Source organism: Parasteatoda tepidariorum, chromosome 6 (assembly GCF_043381705.1).
Source record: "Parasteatoda tepidariorum isolate YZ-2023 chromosome 6, CAS_Ptep_4.0, whole genome shotgun sequence".
NCBI lineage: Eukaryota > Metazoa > Arthropoda > Arachnida > Araneae > Theridiidae > Parasteatoda > Parasteatoda tepidariorum.
Window position 1 is genome coordinate 89,793,770 of NC_092209.1, and position 16,918 is coordinate 89,810,687.

The 16,918-nt window shown below is 29.9% G+C and overlaps 1 protein-coding gene across 2 annotated transcripts in view; it reads right to left on the reverse strand.

The window, feature by feature from the left end:
- Positions 1 to 16,918, reverse strand: part of LOC107442572 (serine/threonine-protein kinase BRSK2) — a 189,986-nt gene that overhangs the window by 38,626 nt on the left and 134,442 nt on the right. For both annotated transcript variants that reach the window (XM_071182844.1, XM_071182845.1), the window contains exons 4-6: positions 15,168 to 15,308; positions 12,481 to 12,631; positions 1,521 to 1,589 (exon numbers count right to left, since the gene is read on the reverse strand). In XM_071182844.1, coding sequence (XP_071038945.1) covers positions 1,521 to 1,589; positions 12,481 to 12,631; positions 15,168 to 15,308 — 361 coding nt within the window. The remainder of the gene's footprint in view (positions 1 to 1,520; positions 1,590 to 12,480; positions 12,632 to 15,167; positions 15,309 to 16,918) is intronic.

Genomic DNA, 16,918 nt, shown 5'->3' on the forward strand with positions numbered 1-16,918 from the left:
AGAAACAACTCTTTTAAGGGGTCACAGTACCTTTGTAACATTTTTTGAAAATAAAGGTATAATCAATCATCCATTTTGTGGATGCTTTACATGCTCATTTAACTTATAATCAATAATTTATCTTCAAAAAATAGTTAAACTAATAATTTTTTTTTAAATTTAAAAAAAAATTGAAGAAATTCACAATTTTTAAGCCCTTAAGGTTTTTTCTATTTTAACATATTTTCAAATTTTTTTTTCTTAGCGCTTACAATATTCACCTTAACAATGTTGTGCATTCATTTGTTCATATATCAATTAGAACATTTTATATAGATTGTTTTGTACAAAAGTATGGGGAAAAAAGGTTAAATTTCCTGTTAGGTATATATAACATGCTGTAAAAATTGTAATAGCTCATAAAATGCTTATTCCATGCAAAGTGTATTATACTTAAGATAATTAAAACACAAAATTATCATCTATGAGTTGAAGCACTTTTTTTCAGCGCATTTGAAATAATTTGAAGTTTTACTATAAGCAATAAAGAAATATCAATACTTTGGTCATTTATTGGGTACTGTGAGCCCTTAATTTTAACTATACATTTTTTTTTAAAAGCATATTAAATAAAAAAAGTAATAACAGCAGAATAAAATAAGAAAAATAACTATTTCAGGTAAAAACCCTTAAATTTATGATACAGAAATATTGAACAGGAAAACAATACCTTTATGACATTTAATTATATAATGCTGATGACAAGCAAAAAAATATGCAGATTAATGCAGGAAAATATGCCACATGCTTTTCTGGCCTATAAAATTGTGCTGACACCAATTAATAATGTTTCACCATCATTAGATTTTTATATATAGTTAAAAAAAAATAAACATTAGCTGTTTTATCATTCAATATCTTATTAAGGTGTTTGTATTGATTTAAAAAATAAAGAATGTAAAAAAAAAAAAAAAAAAAAATAAGTCCATTCCTACTTAGTTCAACAAAGAAAAATTTTATTTTAGTTACTTATTATTAAATAATTAAAAAATTATCTCCCGTATAAAATAAAAAATAATTAACTAAATTTAATTAATGTATTAATATCTGGAAAAAACTGTATTAACATCATACTCTACAAGTTTTAAAAAAAATGTATTTGAACTTGAGTGGATGAGTAAAAAGTATTTAATTAACGATTGAAAATTTGAATAAGATATAGGGAGAATGTGAACTAATAGTGGGAATTTAAAAAAATAGATGTTTCTAATAATCAGAGATACGAAGTACCTTAAAATGTGGAAATGAAAAGTTGATATTCTGAGCAGATATATGAAACAGCATAAAAAATATAAATGAACATAAAAGCACAAATGAAAATTAGATTATAAGCATACAGCTATATCGATGCCCCTGAAAAGCATAATCTTAAATTTGCAACCCACAACTGTATGAGTAATGTCGACGATGATGTATGTTTACAGCATCGAAACAGCTGTATGCTTTCATTCTACAAAATACTATTATGAAAGCTTTCTTACCACGAGTAAAGCATACAAAATAACACCACAACTCCATACGTCTGCCTTGCGGCCATCATACTTCTCACCCTGCAATAAAAACAGAAATAAAATCAATTTAAACATAGACAAAACAATATTATCATGCTGCATTATTGAAGTGTTCTTATCATATATGGCAACGTTACTTTTAAAAAGTAACGAGTAAAAGTACAAGTATTTTTAAAAAAAGTAACGAGTAAAAAGTAAAAAGTTCTTATTTTAAAAAGTAACGAGTAAAAAGTACAAGTAAAAGTACAAGTACTAAACAAAAAAAGTAACGATTTAAAAGTACATTTCTAGGAAATCGAAAATTCAAAGTAACCTAAAATTTTATTGAATAATATTCTTATGTTCTTTAATGTTTTTGCAAAATTGTTGTTATTTATTTAATTATTTTTAATTTTGAAAGTTATGGATATTAATTTATTTTTAAATTCGGAAGAATATTATAATATAATTTTATAATATAATCGTATAATATAATTTTAAAATCAAATATAATTTTAATATCAAACTTTTTATGGATTTGCACGAAAAAGAAATTTTATCTATTGATTTTAATTTTTAGTTTATTATTTTTATTTATTTAAATTACCATTGATTTAAAATTGTTTTACTCTTTAGAAACGCGTTTTAAAAACACAAACATAAACAAAGCAAACACGGGGTTTCAGATAGCTTTGTGATCTTTGAGCTAGTAAAAAATAATTGAATGTGCAGTATAAGTTGAAACAGAAGGTATTTAAACACGAAGTTAGCTGTGAATGCATATATATTGCACATTAATTTTATAAATTAAAAAAACATAAGCATTTTTTTTAAATTTAATTTTTTGTTTTTTTAGAAAGCTTACCGAGTTTTAGAAAAAAGTAACGATTTCATTCGATATTTCCGTTACAAATACTTGTACTTTTTCCCTAAAAAAGTAACGAAAGTACAAGTAAAAGTACTAAATTTAAAAAGTAACGAAGTACAAGTAAAAGTACGTACTTTTTACTTGTTCCGGCGGTACAAGTAACGAAAGTAAAAGTACTGCCATATATGGTTCTTATACTCTTAAAGTCGGACCTATTCCATTCTATTTGTATACTTCTATTTATTCTATTCTATAACAGAAAACGAAGAGAGAATTTCGATATTGCAATCAGTTCATATTTTCAGAAACTTTTCCGAATTTTAATTAGCCGGCTAGGTGGCCGAGCTGCCAGCGTGCCTGACTGTGAAGCCAGTGGCTGCGGGTTCGAATCCCGTATTGGGCATGAATGGTTTTCTTTCTGTGTGTTGTTGTCTGTTGTGTCAATGTGGCCCACCCTATGAACGGGTATCTGTGGCAGTGTGGAATGGGTAATGTTGCTCGCCTCCGTGACTTAGGTTCACAGGTGACCACTGGGTGACGTTAAATGAGCAACACTTCCGGCATCTTACTAGGTGAAGAATGAATGTTCAGTGCCTACCGTTAAAAAAAATCAATTAAACTGATTGAATTATTTTTTCGCCATCTACATCATTATAAACACTTAATAGAATGAGAGCCACATTTGTAAATAACGATAAATGCTCTAATATCTTGGTCAGCTGTTCGCAAATGGTGTTCCGGGGAAGGAAGTCGTAGTTTCCGAGACACAGGACTTGTTTGCGATATGCAAGACACGGATATGCAAAAAATCTATAATGAATATATATGACAGGAACATCATTTCTGTTAGGTAACATGATTCATCAAGATGGAAGTAACGGGATTCATCAAACACAATCTCAAAGAGATTTACTAAATTATCTGTGACAGAAATAGTTGACAGTTTACTCAAAGATGTGGTGAAGAAAGGTGTTGTTTCTTGATTGTTGAACAAGTAATTTCGAGATCCGTGATTTATGTTAAACTACGATCTGATTAGTGTTAAGCACGATGATGGCTTGATGATGGTGACTTGATGATGACTTTTTTGCCCCATATATTCGCTTAACTCGATTCGGTGGTAAATGAGGTTGATAATTTAGGGCTCCGTCATAAAAAACTTGAAAACAGCTGAACTAGGGGCTTGCGATGAATTTTTTTCCAGCATGTCCAAACAATGCCCATCCAGATCATAACACCAACTTCTACATATTTCACAGTCAGAAAGTCTGGTTTTAGTTAGGTTTGGGTGTTTTTCTAAACCTATTTTCGTCTCTTGAAACTAAAAATACCAAATTTACTTACCTAAAAAGTATTACCCTTCCCTAAAAATCAGGTGTTTTATTTTTCGACAAAAGTTTTTCTAAGTCTGCCCTTTACTCGAGACATGAGTTTAAATCGGATTACCTTTCTTACACTGCCATGCATGATGTAGGCAAAGAACGCATGATGAAGGCAGTGTTACGAAACTCGGTTGCATGGTGAGAAGTTAGTTAGCTAAGCAGGACTTGATTCCATAATGAACAAAATTGATAACTTAAACATACTTTTCTTCATAACCATCGGTGAACAACCGACATAATTTTTGGGTTTAAGACTACTAATATTCAACTCCGTAGCCTTATAATTTTGAACCCAATCCAGATGACAAGGGAACTCCTGGATCAAGTATTGGGAGAAATTTGCCTTCGTGGAGGACTTTTTTTTTAAGGAAATTATTATTACATGTATACGTTAGAATAGTTTTCTTGCTTTAATAAAAATGCTCCTTTTTTCAGCCTTACGCAAGCGTTGACGGGAGGGAATGAGTGAGAAAAAATAACGGATTTTAATAAAATCAAAACATCTTGCAACTTTGTAACGGTTTGAGAATTGAGCCATAATGGGTCAGGGTATAGAGAGCATTCGCCTTCTTATGAGAAGAAACGGGTGCGAATCCCAGTAATGGCTGGTAAATAAGAACTCCGCATCCGGCTTGCACCGACCACAGTGCTGACGTAAAATATCATCAGTGGTAGACGGATCTGGGTTAGAGTCCGCTTCCTATCAGGCTAACAATGGGAGGTTCTCGTGGTTTTTCACTCCATGTAACGCAAATGCGAGTTAGTTCCATCAAAAAGTCCTCTATGAAGCCTAAATTTTCCCCAATACTTTATCCAGGATTTCCCTTGTCTATTGGTTCTAAATTACAAGGTTACCGAGTTGAACATAAGTAGTCGTAAACCCAAATAATTGGGTCGGCTGTTCAGCGACGGATATAAAATAAAATATATTTTGCTTTGGATTATAAATCTGTAGGACTCCATTCGTCCACTAGTAATCGTTATATAAACAGAACAGTAACTGGTTTAGTCGTAAAAAAGAGGGATAAATAATAATTTGAGCTACATAAAATAAAGAAAAAATGCGAATATAGCACAAATACAGGTACAGAAATATACATGTTATAAGTTCAATTTTATAAACAAGAAAACCTTCTTCAGTGACTAAGCACCAAATGTCTGTAGAAAAGGAACGAGGCAAACAAGTACAAAGTACAAACTAGCGCAAACATTAAAGCTGTCTGTATTTTATAAATAGTTTTGTGCTCTTTAACGTTGTTTGCCTTAGTTTGTATTTTAGCACAAAGGTCGCCCACTTGTGTATTTAAGTACAAAGTAGTGTAACCAGAAGAGGAAAAAGAACAAGATAACAAAAGAAGAGTGATAAGAAGCAGGTACGAGGAATAAAAAATTAAAATAGAATAGATTTCCAAACTAAAGATCATTAACTAAATTATGAATTTTTTTTTAATGGGAAAAGATTCCCAGAAGTCAAGGTCGGTAAATAAAGATAATTGTTAAAGATTTTAGCAGAAGAAAACTGAAACCAATGATTATAATTCGAACTACGTAAGACGATGGAAGATCCTTCAATATCGTGATTTTGGACAAAGATTTCATGTTCTTTGATTCTAATTTTAAAAATGAGTTTAGTTTTTTAATATTCGCAAAACCGCTCTGACAAGAACCACACCCCAGTTATTAATATCTGAAATAGGTTCTTTAGGGTTGATGAAATATAATTTGCTTATAGGGAAAGAAACGACTTTAAACTCAAATTTATTCAAAGTCTTATCAATTTGGGCACTGATTTTATGCCATTTAGTTTTATGATCCAAATTTGCTTGAGCAATAATTCACACATTTTCTAATTAGCCTAAAATTACATGAGCGGATTCCAATGAGCTTAATAAATATCAAGCTAAATAGAACTGAGCCGTGACTTTTCCACTCAGCCTGGCATTTTGCGAAATAACAGATATCTGCAAAAAGCTAGATTTTTTTTCCAATTAATTAAATAAGAGCCGCTGTGGCATAGAGAGTTCGTCTCCCAGACTTGATGTCGTCGATTCAAATATTGCTCCCGGCTCGTACCGATTACAGCGCCGACAAAAATATCAACAGTTGTTGATTGATTATACACAAATAAGGATTAGTTCCATAAAACTAAATTTGACACGAAACCTCGATTTAAGGTTTCCTCGATTTAACCTCGATTTAAGGTTTTTATACAGAAATTTGTTTTCCTAGGTTTTGGATAAGGGTAATGTGAGTAGAATAAAGCAGATTGTCACAGAGCTCGTTTTAAGGTTGGAAGGTTTACACGTAAACCCTATTGCAAACCTTTTTAGGTTTACATTAAAAGGTCTTTGTTGAGTGAAAATAAACCTTCATTTGCTATCTGGGAATGTTGGTTGAATAGAGTGATTTTCCTCTCTCATACATAATTTAAAAATTTTAGTAATGCCTTGATACTTCTGTAATTAGATATTTTTGCTGATATTCAAAATAGCGTACTTCGTAAAACGCGAAAAAAAGAACAAGAAAAATTTCGAGTGTTCTTGTTGGAATTTTCAGAAAATCACCGGAATTTTCAAAACGAAGTGAAAATACAATGGTTAGCAATACATAACTCGGGGAAAAAAATCGAAAAATAACTTGGATTTGAAATGAAATCGGCACAAATGAAGAGTGTTAGAAAATGATTATTCAAAATAAAAATTTCCTGCATCGTAATAAAAAAAATTGGAATGTTTAAAAACGTAGCTATAATCGCTGTGAAAACCACAGAAATTGTGATTGAAACTAAACAAATTAATCAATCAAAAAATTATTTCCTTTGTTTGTTCAATTTTTCAAATAAATGATTTTAAAAAAAGTAATAAAGATGTCTTCCATATTTTCCCGTTTTTCGTATAGGATTGTTCACATAAACGACAGAAAAATATTCTGCCTGAAATAAGTTTGTCTCGAAAGTGGGCTAACTTGTCATAAATATACAATTCTTGCATCTTTAATTCTTTAATACAACTATTTTGACGAAAACTAGTGGATTATTGGAATAGTCATAATAATGGATTATATGCTGTTTTGTTACATCAAGTTTTTACTGTATTAAAAAAATTACATCCCGATCACTTATTTCTATCAAATTGCGACTTTTTTAAAATTGTTTTCCCGTTTCATTGGAACTAATCATCTGCTCAACAAGTTTGTGCTTAACAATAAAACAATTCTAACTTGCAGTTCATTTTAACAATAAGCATATTCATTGTTTAAATCTGTTATTTAAATACAACTTTCAATTCAACAAAATTATGTCCTTTTTTCCATACCAACAATACTCTAATTTAATTGTTACAAGATTAATAACGAAACATTGCTTTGTTTCAGTCATTTACATTTTGATAGTGGTGCGATCAACTTGTCCTTATTAAGCTCTTTTCAAAAAAAGCGTTTTAAATACCCACTGGCATTATGAAGTGGTTTAGAAAGATCTGCAAGTTCTTTTCCAAACTCAATTGCTGTCCAATGCACAGCGTTGGTCACGCTGAACCTTGTTCAGTTGCAATTGGATTTTCTGAGCCAGACAGAGTAATTGTTCTGTATGGCCCAGAGAGATTGATTTAATCTCTCTGAGTGTCCGGATAAGTAGCATCAGCATGTTCTGAGGGTTACGCTGTGTCCGGACCTTTCCTTGCAGTTGCTTTTTCTGTGATTTTTGGCTTTAAGACAATTAAAAATCAAAATATTGCTTGCATTTTACACGATTTTTGGCCGAAGGACAATTAAAAATCGAATCACTATCTGCTTTTTATACGGTTTTTGGCAGGACAATTAAAAACCGACCCTATCCGATGTGGCACCACCTTGTCGCGGTGGATAGGCTTTAAACAAAGAGTGCCACAACAGCTTCAGTAACTAGAAAATAAGAAGAGAATACTTTGATCACTGTATATTAGACAAAATTATAAGTTTATATTCTAACTTAATAATACTTCTAAACGTAAATTTACATATTAACCACTGTTTAAGCTCATGGAAGATATTGAATGTTTTTAAATATTTTCACATTGAAACAAATCTTTTAGTCACCACACAATTCATAATTAATATCATTGATTAAAATGTTTCAATTCATGTAAATTAATAGTTTTAAAAAATTTCATTGAAATATAAGGATTTAATTTAGAACGAGAAATTTTTGAAATCTAAGAAATGTGATTTAATTCGATTAAATAAAACCTCGCTATTTCAATGATAAACTTGGGTTTATTTCCATTTAAAAAGCAAAACCTAACTGTTATCAAACATTTAAAAAATTTTATCTATGTCAATTTTTGATTATTGTAAACCCGAGAAACTAGTATATTTTATAAGGCTTGAAAAAGGTAATCCTTGAAAGTTAGAAAAATAATTAACATTTATATTAAATTCACACTTATTTTATATTTAAGATTTACGTTAAATATACTTAGACGTACTTAACAAAATACAGTAAAAAGTTCTCTTAACAGTTTTTTGAAAACCTCACCAGGTTTCAGGCCATTCAAGATATTTAAAATAAATATGATCTCTTTAGAAGTCTAGGAAGAATTTAAAAACGAAGTGAAAATTTGATATTATTTATTTATTAATTATTTTTTTTTTTACATTGCTGGAATGTTTGGTATTATATTGTCACCCCTGACACCCTTGAAAGTCAACCTCGATTTAAGGTTTTTATATAGAAGGTTGTGCTCCAAGGTTTTGGATTAGGGTAGTGTGTGTAGAATAGAAAAGAGTGTCACAGATCTCGTTTTAAGGTTAGAAGGTTTACACGTAAACCGCATACTAAACCTTTTTAGGTTTACATTAAAAGGTTTTTACTGAGTTAAATAAAACTTTATTTTGCTATCTGGGAAGGATACGCAGTATGACATTAATAGTTGTAAACTAACTATTGAAATGGGCCGTCCATTCAGTGCCGGTTATAAAATCAAAAAATTGGTCTATGGCAAACTATTCCAAATAATACAAACACACCAAAACTAGTTAACAGAATCCTAAGAATAAAAAAATCTACATGGGGCTCAAAATAAAGAAAGTTTGTTTTAAGACAAAAAAAAATATCTTTAAATAAAAATATAAACACTTAAATTGCGTGCCATATGTAACAAAAGAAGAAATAATCAAAAAAAGAGCGGGAAACACGCAGCTGCAATATTAGTCTTCGTATTCGAAAAAGAAAGAAACGGAATAAATACTGAAGGACAAAAGCAGTTACATTTGTTCGAACTTGGGGGGTGGGGGGCAGAAGAATTCATGATGTTTAATGCATGAGCAGTGCTGTTATTTTTACAAGCAGGAATTGATTTCTTTTTTCAATCTCAGTCTCCAATTGAAATGATATAGATTTTGATTTGATTCTATATTTAGAATGCATTTATACTTCGCTAACCTCTTAAGAAAACAGATTTTTAAGCTCTTAGATTACGATTGAATGCATGTCTAAAATAACAGTATTGAAACCTGAATTCTATTTATTTTAAAATCATGAATAATATTAAACGATGCGTAAAATAATTTTATTATAAAAGTAGGCGGATTGTTACTTTCTGTAAGCATCGTTTCATTTTTTTGAAATAAAATTTATTAACTTCAAATAGTTTCAGATTAAGTTTCATGTTTTTTTTAACAAATAGTATACTTTTTTACTAGATATTCTATTCTGTATTTAATTTACTTTAAAATTTTGTTAAATTTAAAAATTTTGATTACATTGTATTTTTAGAATGTGATATTCGTTTCTTTGAAGAGAGATCTTGAAGTTCTTTGATTAAGATTGAATAAAATAATTGCATTGAAATTGAATTTTATCTATTCTTTTTAAATCATGAATAATTTTACCAATGCATAAACCAATTTTGTTAGAAATGTAGTAAGATTATAACTTTTTAAAGCAATGCATTCTTTTCATTTAACTTCTTTGAATTAAATTTACATTAATTCAAAATAGATTCAAAGGATATTTTTCTTAACGAAAATTTTAGTAACTAGTTAGTTGTTTTTTTTAAAGATATTCATTTCTGTGTTTCATTTCTTCGAAAGTTTTGTGAAAGTTCTTCGAAAATCATTTTTTTAAAGTTTTAATTCAAAAACCTAATGAAAAAAGGTTCTAATGGGCATTTTATTAAGTCTGGAAAAACCAACTATAAAAAATATTGCTACAACAGGTAACTGTTTACAAAATAAATGATTAATTAAAAACAGCCATATTTAATGCCCAAAAAATTATTGCTCCGATCAAAGCTGTTCAGCCGGTAGTTGAAACATTCGATTACAATTTTTTCTGAGAGTTTGACTCCGATTGTTAAATTTTTCACCGAATCCTTGGACAATTCCGACTGTTAAAATTTTTCACCAAATCCTTGTACGACTCCGACTGTTAAATTTTTCACTAAATCCTTGTACGACTCCGACTGTTAAATTTTTCACCTAACTCCGACCGTTAAATTTTTCACCAAATCCTTGAACGACTTCCACTGTTAAGTTTGTCACCAAATCCTTGGACAATTCTGACTGTTAAATTTTTCTCCAAATCATTGGGTGATTCAAACTGTTAAACTTATCATAAAGTTTTTGGAAAATATTAATATTTAGTAAATGTTAATTACAAATTATGTATGGAAAATTAGAGTTAAAGGTATTTTATTTATAATTGCCTTTTATCTCGTAAATTAAGAGTTAAAGAAATTATTTTGATTATAAAGAGGTAAAGAAATTATTTGAAATTATTTATAATGTATTTATACAAGATATTGAAATCGTAAAAAGTCATTAGAGGGTTCGGGAATTTCGCAAATTATATAGAAAAATTCGTTGAAGGAAGATTGTAACGCCTACTTTTTAATATAGTAACCAAGTAGATTGATGCTTTAACGTTGCATTTCATATCATACTTATAATTTTTGATATTTAGTGGTGAAAAAATTACTTAAAACGAAAAATACTAAACTAAAAGTAAGGACCGGAAAGTATAAAAACTGAGCCGAACGCTGGGGGTTAAATCGTCTTTTGGGTTCGGGTAATAAAAATTTGTTAAGGTAGGCCGGGTACGGGGTAATTGTCAGGTACCCGGTGCATCCATGATGCAGTCTACAAATATGCAGAATACTTTAAAATGCAGAATATGTAGACTTTTCTTTTTAGTCTCACGAAAATGTTTATACTAAAAACCTTTTTTCAATAGAGCAAAAATATGGCAGTTTCAAACCTTTCATCCTAAAAGGATTGAACATAATTTTTAAAGCTTTTTTTTTAAAAAAGTGTTGTGACTTAAGTGAATGGTCATTTAGGTCCATAATGAAGTTTTAACTGATGTCGCGCTAGCTATAGGATCAAATTGCTTTGCCCATTAAAATTTCATGGTGGATTTTAGCTGAGCATGCAAGATGGTGCAAAAATGAACCTTACAATGACATATATTTAAGATTATTTTCACCTTGAGACTCGCTCTATTCAACGATTTTTTCACGCTAAGAGAACCTCGATTTAAGGTTTTTATATAGAAGGTTTCTTTCCAAGGTTTTGGATTAGAGGGTAATGTGAGTAGAATAAAGCAGATTGTGACAGATCTCGTTTTAAGATTAGAAGGATTACACGTCAACCGCATAAAAACCTTACTAGGTTTACATTAAAAGGTTTTTGCTGAGTGAAAAAAAGCCTTATTTTGCTACCTGGAATTGATTTTAATACTAAACATGCCATAAATGGTCAAATGACCGTTTGAGAACTTTTGCATCGAGAATGCGCTTACAGAATGAGCTTACCATCTTATTGCTTTTGTGCATTTGACTTCATGACTTTTTCTAATAATTATATACAGTTAATATTCTATTATTATTTTTTTTTGTATTTTGTTTGTATCGAATAATTCTTGTCGTATACCTATCTCTTCCACAACCGGTCATTTGACCGGAAGAACAATTTAATGCTTTTTAAGGCTCAGAAATTACGATGTAATGCGTGTTCAATGTATTGCATTCAATGAGTTGCACGTATCTGAAAGGACTGTTGCGCAATTAGTTCAATCAGAATAACTGAATTCAAATTTCCAGCAAGTACCTAAAATTATAGATTGACGTTTTTGTGTCAGAAATAGTGACAAAAACTAAATGTTTTGGTAAGTAACTTATATTTTATTTTGATAGCTTTACTTCATTTCGAACTAACTGTTAGTTTTTTACTCAGAAAAATGTCGAAAACAATCAAGACAGTACACGTTCTTAGAAGAAATAAATATAGGCGAAGAGTTTTCGGAAATTGATGAAGATGAGTTTTTTGAAAATGAGCATATATTGGTTGAACGTAAGACATGCCGACAAGCCGTGGACGACAGTAAAACCATCAAAACTTTTTTCTAAATGTAAAAAATATGTCTGCGGAAGATGTCCCATGGAAACACCCTGCATATGTAAAAAAATGCATTAAGCAATGAATTAAAAATTCTTATTTTTTGTGTTTGTAATACATAAAAAGTGGTAATATACAATTTTGTTTAAGGATAAAAGTTTTTTTTGTTTATTTCCTTCCTAGCATCCATATTTCATACATTCAATCAAGAAACATAAATTCGGGTCATTTGACTAGCTATGGTAAAAATAGGTATATATCAAGTGTTGGTATGTTTAGTGTTAAAATGAACGAGCTAATGGAAATAAAATAGGATGAAAGGTCTCACCCTAATAACCTCTGGGCAGGCGTAATGAGGCGATCCGCACGACGTTTCCAGCATGGCACCTTCGATTTGCAAAGAGGCCATCCCGAAATCCGCTATTCGAATATTATTCTTTTCATCTAATAGAAGATTTTCTGGTTTCAGATCTCGGTGACTAAAAAAAAGATAATAACATAAATCGGTTATTTAAAGTAATATATTAATTTTAATTATATAAATTTGCTATAATGTGTTAGGGGGGGGGGGTTTAAGACCTTAGGACCGGGGTACCTTTTAATATAATGATAGAATTCTCACGTACTTAAATAAATTTAAATAATTCGAATGTCACAATGTAAATACACTGGTTGTCAGAAATTAAGAGAATTTGCAGACTGGGTCAATTATCCCTATAACTACTGGACCGATTTTAATGAAATTTGATATGATTGATACAATACAAAACAAATAACCATTCAACAATTGTAATACACAATCATGATCGTTGCGTAACATTCGTTGGAGACGGACGGTATGAAATTGCCACAGGAAACAATAAACTGCCATATTTCAAGTACGAAATCACACTTCTAGGCCTGTATGTCTGTAAGATGGGATCGTACCCCCTTTTAACCCTTTGTTTTTGTTTATTCTGCAACCGCTGTTTCATATCTTCCTACTCCAACGAATGTTATGCTCGATCATGCACGTGTATTACAATTGTTGAATAGTTATTTATTTTGTATTGCATCAATGCACATATCAAATTTCACTAAAATCGGTCCAGTACTTCCAGAGATAATCGACCAAGTCTGCAAATTCTTTCAATTAATTACATTAGTGTATTCTACACACAATAAAGTAAACAAAAACTGGAAGACAAAAATGAACGGGAATAAAAAAATATTTTAGTAAGTTGTACTAATGGTCGGATTTTCTTGTAATAAAAACCAATATAAATAATTTAATGACATAATATTAAATGTGGTTAAATCTCCATTATTCATGACGGATTCTTTTCAAATTTTAAATTTTGTAAGTTAAAATTACCAAATCAAACTTAAGTACATTTAAACAGTTCAATTATTTTTTGATGATTATCAAATACTATAAAAAAATGTATATGCTATATAAATAAGTATATGCTATATAAATATAAAGAAAAAAAAATTTTACGTTGAATTATCTTTTGAAAAAAAAACGATTTTTACAAGCATATTAAAAAGATTTTAGATTGTCTTAACTAATTTTAGAAATATGGAGAAATACATTAAAATTTAAAATAACAAATTAAAATTAACAACGAGGGCTCAAACTTTCGACTGCTTACCTAAATAAATGGGTGGAACCATATTTACAAAACTGCGGTTACCCACATTTTTTTGAAGGTTAAAACTCAGAAATTAAGGTCTCCGAACCGTTAAAATTGATTAACGGAGAGTTTAATTAGCAGATAAAAAAATTATTTAAGGTGTCTCGTTTTTTATTTTGCACTTTTGATAGTTAATCTAAACCGAATGAGAAATATAGCTATTACAAAACTACAGTTGATTATACTATGGTGATTACCATGGTGATTCTACCACTCAAACACTGCTTACTGAAATTTGAAAGATTTAGCTAAATTATTGATCGTGCACAAAGCGGACATCACGACAAAAGAGTATTCTCACGATATATTATGACACGATATATACTGATCTCAATATATATTGATTTTACGATAATTTACAAAACTATGATATAGTGATAATTTTCAAGATATCAAATAATAATAATTTTCAAGATATCAAATGATAAATATCAAATACGATAATTTTGATAGTTTTACCGTTAATGATAATTATGTAATGCGATAATATCAAGGATTTTATCGAACGCGATAATATAGTGATGATTTTTCACAACAATAAATATTGATTATTTTAATATTGTGATAATTACAGCAAAGGTAATGTATATGATTATACGGCAGAAATACTCATCCAAAACAATATTAAAGCGAGGTATAATTAAAATTTCACTTAAGCAATTAAAATACTAACCAATGTAAAAAAAAAGTATAATTAAAATAATATTGTGATGCAGCGCAAAATATCGATATGCACTGTTTAAATGTCCGCAATTATCTAATTCCGGGATCATCCAGATTTAAATCTGTATATAAATTAACTGATTCGTCATGTTTTAATCAATAGTAGGGAAAATGCTCACACAGTCTTTCTGTTTAAAACTTGGTTAATTAAACTGATAGACTGAATCATATGAGTTTAATGGAAAATAAATAAATTGTTATAGTGCCTGATTGTCTTAAATACACCGATGATTTTAAAAAATAAATTAAAGAAAAACGAAAGGATATTAAAATTAAAAGTTTGTCACAATGTGCTTCAAAAACCAAACATATTTTCCCACCCTAATTTTCAAAATTAGTCTCAGAGTTGGTCAACAGATGGAGCAGAAAACTATAATATTCTGTTTGCTGGTTTGCACTCTCATTTGCACGTGCGTTTTGTAGTTTTGTCCTCAGATAGCACCATGCGTTGCTGCAAATGCTGGTTATTTTGAAACATTGTGTCTCCATCTGTTGACGAATTTAGTAACCATTTTTAAAAGTACGAAGCAGTACATTTCTATCTCCATTTTTAAAAAAAATTATTTTTCAGACTGAGGGTCTTTTTTGGGACATGAAATGAAATTACTGGACTTACCATATGCAGTGGCTGTGGCAAAAATCCAGGGCGGAAATGATTTGTCGGAAGAACTTTCTGGCTTCTTTAGGTGTCAGGCGACCTTTTTTTACTAAATAATCGAATAGTTCGCCGCCTGACACATGTTCTAAAATTAAATACCTAAAACAAATTAAAAAAAAGAGTTAATAGAAGAAGAAAAAGCAACAAAAACATTAAATTCTCTTTCACAATGTTTTCTTTTTCTTTTTTTGAGCGAATAGAAAATTAGATCAATGTACTTTTTCGTTTCTCTTGTTGAGTTTTACATTTGACCGCGGCAATTATTTTTAAATACTCACTCATTGGCTTTTTATTTACTTTAGAAACAAAAATAATGACGAAAATTGCTTAATAGATATAGTTCATTTACGTAGCACTAGAGCTGCAAAGTCCTCCATGTTCCCATAACAAATCAATACCTTTGGGGGTACTGATCCAGGAGTGCCCTTGTCTTCTGGATTGGGTTCAAATTACAAGGCTACGGAGTTGAACATTAGTGGACTATAAGTTATAGTCCACTAATATATTATATAATTATAACTATAAATAATTATAGTTTATAACCCAAAAATTGGGTCGGCTGTTCAACGACGGACATAAAACCTAAATTGTAAGAACTTCTTTGCCACCTCCGCGTAAAAAAATATCCCAACTGCCAAAGAAAAACGAATGAGAATAATAATATAAAATAAAAATTAATACAAAGTGCCCGGCATAGTCGTTACTTTAAACTAAATTTACACGTTGTTTAGTCATGAAGTGTTTTTAAATTATTTATCACACAAGTAAATTACGATATATTAGTAAATTTTAGCTTGTATTTATTTTAATTTATGCTTATTCATATCTCTTCTATTCATAGAATTCTTAAGGGATAACAAAAAAAGGAAATATACACAACATATAGGAATCCCTTACAAATTGGGGGGTCCCTTGGCCTTATTATAAATCAGTCGCTGCATTTAATTCTAAGTATTCAACGATAATTTAGAATTAAACGTTTCCTTTTCATTTTGTAGACTACAAAACTGGCTGAACCATTAGAAATCTTTGTGAAAAATGTAACAAAACTTCATAGTTTTGTTTTATTTTTTATATTATATATTTTTTTATCTTCCCAATAGTCATACTTCCATAACATCCTGGGACAAGAATTTTAAATAACAGCAGAGAAACTGTGGTTTTTATTTAAAAATATATAGCTTAGAAGTTGGTAAACTCAGAAAATATCTTGTCCACAAAATCGTCCAGACAGTTATAAATTATTTAAATACCAGTAAAACTTGCCTAAAAGGTAATTTGGAACGAATTTCTTAATTTTTCTTTTCTTTGTAATTAAAAATTCCAACCAACGAGATTAAATCGTATTTTTATATAGGTAAATGACTTTGCACAGAAAAAAAATCTTAAAATATTACTTTTTTAAGGTGTAAATTTGTACCAAACAAAGTTCAATGTGTTGGACGCTTGCTCTCAGGGAGATAAATGATATGCGTACAAATGCACGCTTGCGAACGAATATTTTAATTGGCCTATAAATTATATTTCTTCACTTTGTTTTATATATTTTTTAATATGACAGCAAAATTTTAAGTAGCACATAGAGTTTCTTTCATACCAGATTCTGAAAATGTTTGATTATCTTTGGTATAAAGAGAATCCCACATCAAATATAAATATAGCTAGATTTAAATACAGATGTATATATATATTTTGCTGGTTTGCACTCT